Raw genomic sequence first — 12,065 nt, forward strand, 5'->3', positions numbered from 1 at the left:
TGAAATGTTCAGAAAAGACTAATAGATAAAAGACAAAGTAAATTAGTGGTGGTGGTGGGGGGCCAGGGGGTTGGGAACAGGGATAAACTGTAAGAGGGATCTCTTTGGGGTCACCTGTAACTGGACTGTGATGATGGTTGCAGGACTCAGGACTAAAAGTCATTGAATTGTGCACTTGAAATGGGTCTCCCATCTCACCCCCTCCCTTTCAGGGTATTTCAATAAATCCACCTTTACTATTCTCCAAATGGGTGAATTTTATAGTGTATAAATTATACCTTAATAAGACTATTTGCTAATAAACAAAAAAAACCACATGCTTTTGCTCTTCCTTATTAATGCACTGCACCATCACACCATATAATCACAGGCCAGGATGAGTCCACTTTTATTACTGGAGGATAACTGGAGAAGAAAAAGGACATTAAATGATGTCTTATTTTTATAATCCCAATTCCTCGTACAATAGAAGCTTGAAATTGTTGGCTGAATGTAGTGTAATTAAGTGAGAGAAAATAACCATAGGGAACTAACTAGTGTGTCATTAGTGGAAACCAGGAAATTATGCTAAATCCTGAAAATGAACAGGGGTGGGAGGGCAGGAACTAAAGAATCAGTGGCAGCAGAGCACACAGTATCCTACCCTGGTTGTCTAATATAGAAAAATAAGTAAAGTTATACATAACTACAGGGTACAATACAATTGCAGTTATTTCATCCTTTGCAAGTTGAAAAGTATTTAGAGACCACTCAAAAGAAAAGGTGGACGGTGAGGAACTGCTTTGATCTTTGGAAAGCAGCAGACCCAGTAAAATCTGAAAAGTTTATTATCATTCATAATGAATAAAGGTGATATCAGCATGTTTATCTTCATACAAATTCCTTTTAAGTACAAAAATCAAGATGTCAGTGTATGCTTAGGACCATCAAATCAGTCCAATACAAAACCACTTTCCCAGACTTGGGGATCACACCTCCATTTATTAGAAGACATAAGTTTGCCCAAACCAAACCCAGGCTTACTTTTGGGAATTTGCCAGGCAAGGAGGGAGCAGGAGACACTATTAAATTAAAAGCCAAGAAGGGATCATGCTCAGCGAAATAAGCCAGAAAGAAAAAGAAAAATACCGGATGGTCTCACTCATAGCAGGAATCTAGAAAACTTAAATAAGGGACCAGGAAAATGAATAACTATAAGAAAGTGAAAATCAAAATCAACAAAAAACTATGAACCAGAGACATTTTTAGGGGGGCGGGAGGGGAGGGATTGGGGTCAGAATGGGGGGGCTGCAATTGTATGGGGAATATAAAAATAAAATTTATTATTTAAGAAAAAAATAAAAGCCAATTAAAAAGATTTCAGTAGCTTAAAAACGTTCCCAGAGACACAGGTGACAGCCATGTTTCTAATCCCTCTCAACCAGTAAGTCCTATAGCATCCCAGGTGGCATCAACCAAACATCCTGAGACTAAATAACACCCTTGAATGGTAAGTGTTCATTTGGCTGCCTGTGGAAAAACTCAGTGACTCTCTACAAGGGCAGTGGGCACACATGCTCACAGGCCAATTGATTCCTGTGGTCACCACACTACTATTAACAGCAGTTCAACTTCCCAAAGTGCTACTGGGCCTTAGTTGAAGAGGACCACTGTAGGGTTAGGAAAAATGTCAGGCTTTTCTGCCCTCCCGCCATCAGGATAGATGACGGATCCCTGAGGTCCTGAATGCATGCCTGATGGCGGGCACCTAGAGTAGGGTGTGGGCATACATAGATGGGATTCACCTGGGCTAAGACTGGGCTTTTAAGGGCGGTGTCAGGGGACGCCAGCAGAAGCCGAAAAGAAGCCGAAAGAGAAGCCGAGAGAGAAGCAGAGAAGGCCGGAGAGCCCAGATAGAGTGAAGACTTGCTGGGGGCTGGCAGGCCTGCCAGCTTCCCGGCCCCCCAGCACCCCTGCCTGCCATGTACCTGGTAATCCCAATAAAAACCTGCAAAAACCACTGAGAACTCGGACTCCTCCTTTACCTGGTCTGCTGGATCATAGAAAACCTGCTCAGTGGTCATTCCTGACCCTACAACCACCATGACCCTCTTCCAGTTAACACACTTGTGCATACAGAATCCCTGCCACTCCACCCCACCACCCCAAACACACACACACACAGGAGGCCCTGGGTTATACACTGGAAAAATACAGTACAACATATTGAAATTGAGATAAAAGGCAAGTATTAAACAATCCAGGGCCCTCCACAGTGCTAGAAAATCAATGGGGTAGAAATACACACCAAGAAGTATTATATTGAAGTAGAAGGTGCAATGATGAAGGAAAAACAAAACAAAACCAAAAAAACCCACCTTAATCTATGCTGAGAGAAAAGGGAAGGAATGGAGGGAAAGTTTCCTTAACATTCCCCTTCTTGATACTGATACCATACATGATACCTGCTTGACCTCCAGGTTTCACTTTTTCCAGATAAGGGTTGCCAGATTTACCAGATGAAAATGTAAGATGAATTTTAGATAAACAGCAAATAATTTTCAGTGGAAGTGTGTCCCAAATATTGCATTGTACACACTTCTACTAAAAAAGTTATTTGTAAGAGATGACTATTATATGTGGCAACCCTATCCAGGAAGTTCAGTTAACCCAAGGCCACTCTCATCCTAGCACGTCGAAGAGCAACAGGAGGCTACCACAGACACTTCTGCACCACGGCTGGGGGGGCGGGGGCAGTTATTTGATCCTTTTGGCTCCATTTCCCAATCTCTCAAAAACTCAATGCTATTTTGGCAAGGTGAGGGCATGTGCATGGTGGAGCTGCCAACCACTATCTGCCAGGCAGAGAAGCAAGTTTTCCTTCCATATCAAATGAAGGTCAAAAATACAATTAGGGAGAATAAGGAGAAGCAGGCCACTGGCATATGGAATCTGACTCTTACTGAGCGAGTAGGCTGAGCCACCCCAGCAAAATCCCTACAAAGTAAACAGTCCTAGGGTCTGGAGATAGGGATCCAAAATACTCTCTTGGAGCAAGTAAAAGATACACAGGGCTGAACACACACACACACACAAAAGCCACACAGGGGAGGGAGGGGCACGAAGAGAGCAAGATAGCCTTTAGAGGGTGACTCAGGAATGAAACCAGAAGGGAAGTCTCAGAAGGAATCACAGCATTCCACGACAATGACAAGAACGACATATTGTTTGTTTTATTTAAGGGGTTAAACTTGAGTGGTCTTTCCCTAAAACAGGAGGCAAAGAGAAAAAAAGGGCCCCACAGAAATCTCAGAGACACAGCTTTTTGAAGGGATTGCTATTTCCACATCACTGGGCCCATAGTGCTATCAGAACCTAATAGCAGATCTGACATCAGATGACACATCCAGTGCCCCATCATAACTAAGTACCAACCCCACTCCCAAAGCTGAGGAACTGGTAACAAATGTATGACTGATCAATATTTGTCTCAAAGGCATGAAGAGGGAAACATAAGAAAGAATGGGACCGCATGAACTTTTTTTCCTGCATAGGTTCCTCCATGGGAATTCCTGGTTCCTGCTAACCTAGCATTCTGAAACTATTCCCAGGGATGTTAGTAGGTGTCACATGGGAACAGTCAATGAAATAAACATGGGAAACACTGCTTATAAAAAATTGTAAATTCCTGCAGTAGAGGAACCTGTTCTATGTTATTTAAATCACCGGTTCTTTTCAAGGAACATGACCATATCACAGAACTTTAGGAAATACTGCTTAACTATTTTGAGGGAAATGTCTCACCTCAAGAATGGGAAGAACTGTCAACATTTGGAACACCCAGAAATCACACATAAAATGGCTTCCAAAAAACAGTGTATCACAAAGTTTAAGACAATTTTTGAAAACTGGAGAAACTTGTCTTTCTGTGAAGCACTTGCTCACTGGTAAATATGACCAGAAAAGCTGAAATCAGATTTACAAACAGACAAGCAAAAGCCAACAAAGAACAGTACTAGGCTGCACTGCTTAGTCATGGCCTAGCCAGGACAGAAAAGAACAGCTCTTGGTGGTATCTCCTCTTACTGCCTCAACATGAGAGGCACTTGCGTGCGTGCGCGCACACACACACACACCCTCAAACTTTCTCCAAAAGGTTCAGACCAAACTTCAGAGTAGCCACATACAAACTAGCCTGTCTTCATTCCTCCAAAAGCCAAATAACCTTAAGTCAAGGATTTCCAGAAGAAAAAATGAATGGCTCACGTTGGTGTTGTTAAATGCTATCAAAGAAATTGTCACTTATTCTCCTTAGGTGCAGTCCCCAAGTAGCACCTCGAAAACTATAAGAGGACACACTTCTTGGTGTTCTTCTTTGTGGCAGGGTAAAGCACAGCCCGGACAGCTTCCAAAAATACCTCATGTACCCCATCCTGCAAAAGGGCAGAACATTCCAGGTACTTCACAGCCCCCACCTGCTTGGCCAGGGAGGTGCCTTGCTGAGGAGTTGTGGGCACTAGGCTCTGTTCCTTCAACTTCTTCACTGTCTCAAGGTCACTCCGAAGATCTCTCTTGGTGCCGACCAGCAGAACAGGTACATTAGGGCAATGATGGGAGACTTCTGGGTGCCACTTATGCCTCACATTGGCATAAGAGGATGGGTTGCCAATGGAAAAACAAATGACAAAGATATTGGTCTGGGGGTAGGAGAGCGTACGCAGTCGGTCATACTCCTCTTGGCCAGCTGTGTCCCACAGGTTCAGACTGACGATCTGGCCATCCACAGATGTCTGGGCACTGTAGTTATCAAAGACAGTGGGGATATACTCCTCAGGAAAGGCATTTGTTGTGTAACTGATGAGGAGGCATGTCTTACCTACAGCCCCATCTCCTACCACCACACATTTGATCGTCTGCATTCTTCCCCTGGAGTCCTGTGTAGAAGAAAGAAAGAATGTTTGCAGCTGCTTGGTTAGGGAGCATAAGCTTTGTAAACACTACTCTCTGAGGAGAAAAAAAGGAAGTAAGACTGAATACCCATCCCCTTAACACCATAGAAGAGTCAGCTGGCAAAAGTTGTAGAAGAGTTCTTACCATGGAGTCCATGGACTGCTAAAGCACCTAAAGTGTAGGCTTCGGGGGCCTCCCTGGTGGCACAGGGGTTAAAGAAAGCACTGTCAAGCTATCACCAGCCACTGCAGCACAAGGTCGATCCCAGCCAGCCAGGGAGCAACACACATGTCACAGCAGACCTCTCCTGTCTTGCCCATTGCTCCCCTCAGCAGTGTATTTAGTCAGTCTGCCTGTTCTGCTTCCCATTCTGCCTCTGGTGAATCCTCTTACCTCCTGCACCTCTGGCCTATATTCCAGTTCTTGTATGTATAAATAAATAAATCTTTTAAAAAAATGTTCACAGGGGCCTCCCTGGTGGCACAGGGGTTAAAAACAGCACTATCAAGCTATCATCAGCCCCTGCAGCATGAGTTCGATCCCAGCCAAGGAGCTGACCCACATGTGCCGGGGCGCCACCTGCCGCAGACCAGCACAGCAGTGAACGATGAGGCCGTCTCAGGGTTGAGAGATTGTGCAGGGTGGTCAGGGATTCGGCGAATAAATGACAAACAGACACACTTCAAGAGAGTGAAAATCTGAGTGTAATTTTCTTTGAGTTGGTGACCAGTATATATATGTTTTTTAAAGGCATAGGAAAGGCGAACATCAGTGAAGAAATCAGTTTGTTTATAGGTTTAGCTTATCATTGACAGAGCAGTGATTTACATCTGGACCCAGGTGCATTCCTAAATAGTTAGGCTATTAATTTTTCTTTTTGTTTTATGTGATTACTTTTTTGTTTTAACTACTCACTACCACTAAATTACTATTAATTAGCACGGGTGAGTTATACTTTTCACAATGTAATATTTTTATCATTAAGATTAATGCTAACAAGGCTAAGTATATAACAGAGAAATTATTAAGCTAATAGTTCTATTAATACACAGTGTTTAGTAACGTTTCATTTGAATTAGTCTAGTTATTAGATTTTGTATGTTCTTTTTTAATCAGCAAACCAATGACCTTTTTAGACAGAGAAAAAGAAAAGATTTTAGAAAGAGAAAAGATTTTAGAGAGACAGTTGTATTAGAATAAAGTTTGTGGGCCTTGAGAAGGCGAGATAAGGTTCCGTGATCTTTCAACAGGCTTCTGTCTTATCTATGTCTTCAGGGGGTTTGCTGTTCTCCCCCTGCTTCAGGGAGTTTTGCTGTTCTCCCCCTGCGCGCTGGTTCCTTGCCCAGCTGGACCTAGGGACCGAGGCGAAAGCCATTAGCCCTAAAGGTCACTGGAGGGGGAGGTGCAGCAACATGGCGCAGCAGACCTCTCCTGTCTCTCCCACTGCTTTTCTGAGCAGTGTATGTCAGTAGATCCGCCTGCTCTGCTCCCCACTCTATCTCTGGTGAATCCTCTCACCTCCCTGCACCTCTGGCCTGCACCCCAGCTCTTGTATGCATAAATAAATAAAATCTTCAAAAAAAAGTCCACATACAGGTATTTGTTACATTGTTGTCATGCGTCTGCAGATACCTTATCAAAGTTGTTAAAGTATAGCAGGTGTGTAATAAATGGTAACTAATTTTAAAACTGTTATAGATAGAGGGTTCCCAAGGTTGAAACAAAAGAAACACAACTCTCACTCTGAGTCTGTGGCTACAGACAAAGCATAGGGACCACCACTCTTGAAAAACAGTGATATAATATTGGAAAGCAAGGTACACCATTCAGGCTCAGTCATGTAGAGAAGTGGATAAGAGTGCAGGCTCTGAGGTCAGACCACGTGGAGTCAAACACCAGTCCTCCTTTTCCTAAGCTCTATGAACATGGGTAAGTTTTTAACTAGAGGATTAAATGAAAGAATGCACAAGTAGTAATTATTAATGCCTGGCACACAGGAAGCACTAGTGAAGTGTTTTAAACTACTATGACTTCATGATAATTCTTCTATTTTACTGCTGAGGAAGATAAAAGTTCTGTAATATGATTACAATGCTGTACAAACCATAGGTCTTATTCCTTTCACCTCATCTGAGTAAAACTATAGATCAAAACTATAGGTCAATTCATGACTACATGAATCAAGTATTTGAGAATTAATGGTAAGGCACAGATGATCTCCAAGAAGCATGTTTACTATGCACTCCCAATGCTTCACCCTGTCAGTGCCCCCACGGAACTCCATTTTTATTAGCTTCTTAGCAACTGCCCTAATTTCAGACCTGATCCTTTCAGCATAACTTCTTCAAGTGTCAGAATATGGAGGAAAGGGGATAGTCAACTGTATTTGACTATAGAAAAATAACTCAGAAATGGGCCTTCCTGGTGGTGCTAGCATCAAAGACAGCACTATCAAGCTATTGTCAGCCACTACAGCACAAGTCTGATCCCCACTGGCCAGGGTGCTAACCCACATGGTGTAGCAGACCTCTCCTGTCTCGTCTACTGCTCCCCTCAGGAATGTATTCCAGTCGGTGTACCTGTTCTGTTCCCCATTGTCTCTGGTGAGTCCTCCCACCCCCCCACACCTCTGGCCTGTACCCCAGTTCTTGTATGCAGAAATAAATAAATCTTTTAAAAAAAGAAAAGTTGGCCTTTAGAGTATGCTTCATACAGGAACACTTTAAAGGTAGCTCTCTCCCGACAGAGTCATTTTTGACTAGCCAGGCATTCATTCCACTTTAAAAACCTTCATTAGAACAGGTCCCACAGCTCAAAGAAATTTAGAGCATAATTCAGCTCTGGTAGGCAACCATCTCAGGGTATTCACTGATCACCAGCTGTCTTTTTTCATCTAGGAATAGACATAAATATCAAACACAAGGATGATGGACATACGGCAAAGTCACCACCACATTCCTTGACAACAGCCTTCCTTGACTTTCCCAGTCAGGATCGATTTCTTTCTCTTCTGAATTTCTATAGCAATTACTGTCTGTACAACCCATCTTCCACCCTCCCCTGGGTATCATCCAGTGACCAACATCTCTGCTCAATGTGACATCTCAGGACCATAGTACATCTGAGGGGGGTTGTTGAACTAGGGAAGAACTCTAAGGTACTTTGCATACCAAGCTCTGCTCCTTATCTCTATGTGTAGGGAGAAGCATCTATATCACTTCTACTTGCTTTTATCTACCAATATATGGTCTGCAGATGGGCTCTCAATTCACACTGATGGATGGGGACCTAGATGATGAAATGTAGCTAGAATATTCTATATCTGAAACAAAACCCCAAACAGCACACTCTCTGTGAAAGGGAGAGTTCAACAAAAGTCCCAGGTATTTGGGGGGAGCTGCTTTGTACATCTGACTCATTTGTTCAGCCCACATGTTTATTACATTATTCTCTACTTGTACATATGTTTGAAATTCTCTATAAATTTTTTAATTTAAAAATCTATCGAAAATAATTGAAAACAGGATCTTGAGGGCATATTTTCACACCCATGTCCACTGTGTCATAATTCACAATAGCCAAGAGGTGGAAGCAACCCTAAATATACATCAAATGTCTACCAATGGATGGATAAAGAAAATGTAGACAGACTGTTATGTATGTACGTACATATTTGAGAGAAAGTGCTATGATTCAGCCTTTTTTCATATGCTACAACATGAATGAACCTAGAGGACATTCTTCTAAGTGAAAGAAGCCAGTCATAAAATGTACTACAGGATTCCACTTATTTGAGGTGTCTAGAATGGTCGAACTCATAGAAACAGAAAGTACAATGGTTTGGCCAGGGGCTGGGGGAGGGGAAAATAGAGTTGTTTAATGGAGTTTCAGTTTTGCAAGATGAAAAAATTCTAGAGATTTGTTGCACAACAATTTGCATATATGGTTTATACTAGTGTATTAGACACTTAAGATGGCTTTTAAATACTAAAAATAAAAATAATACTTTTTAAAAGGGCTGGGGATGGGCCTCCCTGGTGGCACAAGGGGTTAAGTCTCAGCACTATAAAGCTATCAGCAGCCACTGCAGCATAGAGTTTGATACCCGGCCAGGGAGGTGACCCACATGGTGCAGCAGACCTCTCCTATCTTGCCCACTGCTCCCCTCAGCAGTGTATTTCAGTCAATCCACCTGTTCTACTTTCCACTCTGTCTCTGGTGAATCCTCTTACCTCCCCGCAACTCTGGCCCACACCCCAGTTCTTGTATGCATAAATATTTTTTTTAAAAAGGTTGGGGGTTCTGGGAGGATAGGAATTACAAGAGAAAGGCAAATATTCTAGGCTGTTCATCACCTATATAAGAAAAGAGTGTTTACCTGATGTAGCATGATACTATCCCATTAAGGAACACCCACAGCTCCTCCCCCCACCCTATCACTACTATCCACACTCTCTCAGGTACCACTAAGGGCAATGACTGCTATGACGGATTCAAAAAAGGGTAAAAATAAAACCAAAAAAAGAATGTTAGAAGTTTGTGGCCTCTTGGCAAAGGCAGGACTTATATAAAAAAGGCAATCAAAAAAACAATGCATGTTTCAGAGAAAATAGGTTACTATGTGGGAAACAAAAAGAAACTAAGAATTGAGAGCCTATTATAGGAATTGTGCAAAGTACTTTGACATATCCTATTTAAGCCTCTCAGTAACACTGTGAGGTAGCTATCAGAGGAGCTCAGGGAACTTTCACGTGTGTCTGATGTTGTTTTGATGAGATGTTGGGTTCAGTGAGCAGTGTCCTTGGGTAAGTTACCTCTGAGAAAAATTTCAGCAGAGGTCCCCTTTCAGCAGCCCAAGACAAGTTTACCCAGAAGATGAAGATATTTGCACAGACACAGGCAGGAGGTTACATTTTAAAAGGACAGGTTTATTAGTAAACGGAGAGAAGACACACAGACACCAGCAGGCCAAAAAAGGGTCTTTGCCAGTGTGGAGATTTACAGATATAATGTTATTTTGGACAGGGTTCATTCCTTTATGGAATTGTTATCTATTATTAAATTAATCACTTTTAGGGTGTGACTAGGTTGATTTGTAAGGAGTGATGATTCTCAATAATGACCCTCAAACTCCATATCCCTGCCTCTGGGTCTCGGGACACTTTCTATAGCAATATGCTTTATCTACACCATCTGTGCCTAGGGATTTTCATTTCTATAGCTGGCTTAACAACTATATTCATCATTTTTACCACACCTCCAGTTTTGGTTTTATGTTGCCCCATTCCAGATTTTCTACTCTCAGCCTCCGTCATGCCTCTCACTGGAAAATGGGAGAGGCCCAGAGCTACAGAGGCCAGCACCTCAGAAGGCTCCCTTCCTAGGCCTCCCTGGTGGCACAGGGGTTAAAGTCTCAGCACCATCAAGTTATCACCAGCCACTGCGGCAAGAGTTTGATCCCCGGCCAGGGAGATAACCCACATGGCACAGCAGACCTCTCCCGTCTTGCCTGCTGCTCCCCTCAGCAGTGTATTTCAGTCAATCCACCTGTTCTGCTCCCCACTCTGTCTCTGGTGAATCCTCTCACCTCAACCCTCCTCTAGTCTACACCCCAGTTCTTGTATGCATAAATAAATAAAAATAAATCTTTTTTTTTTAAGGCTCCCTTCCAAGTTACTCATTCATTCTTAACCTTGGATTTCATTTTTTCTAAATTTCCCAATCTATTCTGCAAATCATCCTTGACATGTACAGTCTGCACAGCTGTCAGTTTTGTCCTAATTTGAATGCACAATATTAAAGACCCAATAACAATGAAGACAAGGAGGCAGCTCAAAGTACTACTATTTCTCACACACTCTCCTCAAAGTTTCTCCCTTTCCACAAGTCTGAGTCTAATAAATTTGAACTCAGTAACTTTCTGAAGTCACAACAGTTCAGCAGATGTCCCCCTTTCTTATTGAAGACTCACTTCTTTGGTTTGAGTCTAATCAAAAAAGACATCAGGAGGGCCTCCCCTGCTGGCGCTGCGGCAGCCTCTGCATGGCCAATTCGATCCCCGGCCACCGGCGAGGGTCCCACCAAAAAAAATAAATAAATAAAAAACAAAAGATTTCAGTACACTTAGGGGCTAAAGTGGCCATGTGAAAACTCCACAAGCCCGAGAGTATCCTGCTGACCCATGAATAGCCACCACAAGCCGACTGGGCACTTCCCTCGCATCCTTCTCTCCAAGGGCAATCGGTTCTGGGATTCCGTATAGACTGAGCCTAGGACAGAGAGGTACCCCGCACTGCAATCATAAACAGAAGAGCTGCTCAATCTCCTCCATACACGCACACCTCATCCCACCCTCAAATACCTTCCATGTAAGTGGTGGCTCATAAGACAACTATCTTGGGGATGGGGAGACTCTTGAAAAAGGGGGGAGAGACGTGGGGCTCGTCTGGGGGGGGGGGAGAGTTCTCAAAAAAAGATTACCCGGCAAAGTGCTCGTTCTCCCGCGCGGCTCAACCGCAGCTGGCGGAGCCTCCCGGGCTTCTCTCTCTGGGCTAAGCAAGCTCCGCCGGTTTGGCGCCACATCCGGGCGCGACCCAGTCCCACCCCGTCGTCGGTCGCAATCTCCATTCGGCTCCCAAGCCTTCTGGGAAATGCAGTCCTAGGGTCCGCCTCGCTGTCCGCAAGTCACAGGCTCTAAACTACACCTTCCGGTAAGCTACAATGACTTAGATCCTGATCCCCAGAGATTTACAGGTAAGGGGATGCCAAAGCCTGCCTCTCCCTCTCCAGAACACTGTTTCCTCCTCAGGACCAATATTAACATAAAGAGGCAGTAGGGAAACTTGAAAAGTTTTAGGAAAAATGGAGGCGATATAAGAAAATAAGGTAGTAAGCTAATTAGGGTTGCCGTGCCACTGTATATTCATTTGCATTCTCTAGAGTTTTATATAAATGGAATCGTACAGTATGTATTCTTTTTAAAATCAGATTTGTTGAGGGCCTCCCCGGTGGCGCAAGGGGTTAAGCACAGCACTGTGAAGCTATCTGCAGCTGCAGCACGAGTTCCATCCCCAGCAGTCTAGGGAGCTGACCCACATGGCGCAGCAGACCTCTCCTGTCTCACCCGCTGCTCCCCT

At 43.5% G+C, this 12,065-nt stretch overlaps 1 protein-coding gene across 1 annotated transcript; it reads right to left on the reverse strand.

Moving 5' to 3' along the window:
- Positions 1–1,151: 1,151 nt before the first annotated feature.
- On the reverse strand, positions 1,152–11,485 carry LOC119246674 (rho-related GTP-binding protein RhoG-like). Its single transcript, XM_037513035.2, has 2 exons — positions 11,410–11,485; positions 1,152–4,913 (listed from the first exon to the last, which is right to left on the reverse strand). The coding sequence occupies exon 2, from the start codon at positions 4,896–4,898 to the stop codon at positions 4,323–4,325; it is 576 nt and encodes a 191-aa protein (XP_037368932.1). The 5' UTR covers positions 4,899–4,913; positions 11,410–11,485; the 3' UTR covers positions 1,152–4,322.
- Positions 11,486–12,065: the final 580 nt, after the last annotated feature.

Source organism: Talpa occidentalis, unplaced genomic scaffold, assembly GCF_014898055.3.
Source record: "Talpa occidentalis isolate TD23 unplaced genomic scaffold, MPIMG_talOcc4v2.1 talOcc4.15, whole genome shotgun sequence".
Classification (NCBI taxonomy): Eukaryota; Metazoa; Chordata; class Mammalia; order Eulipotyphla; family Talpidae; genus Talpa; species Talpa occidentalis.

Coding starts and splice junctions, on each gene's coding strand:
- LOC119246674 (XM_037513035.2), bottom strand. CDS start 4,898: ATGCAGACGATCAAATGTGTGGTGGTAGGAGATGGGGCTGTAGGTAAG.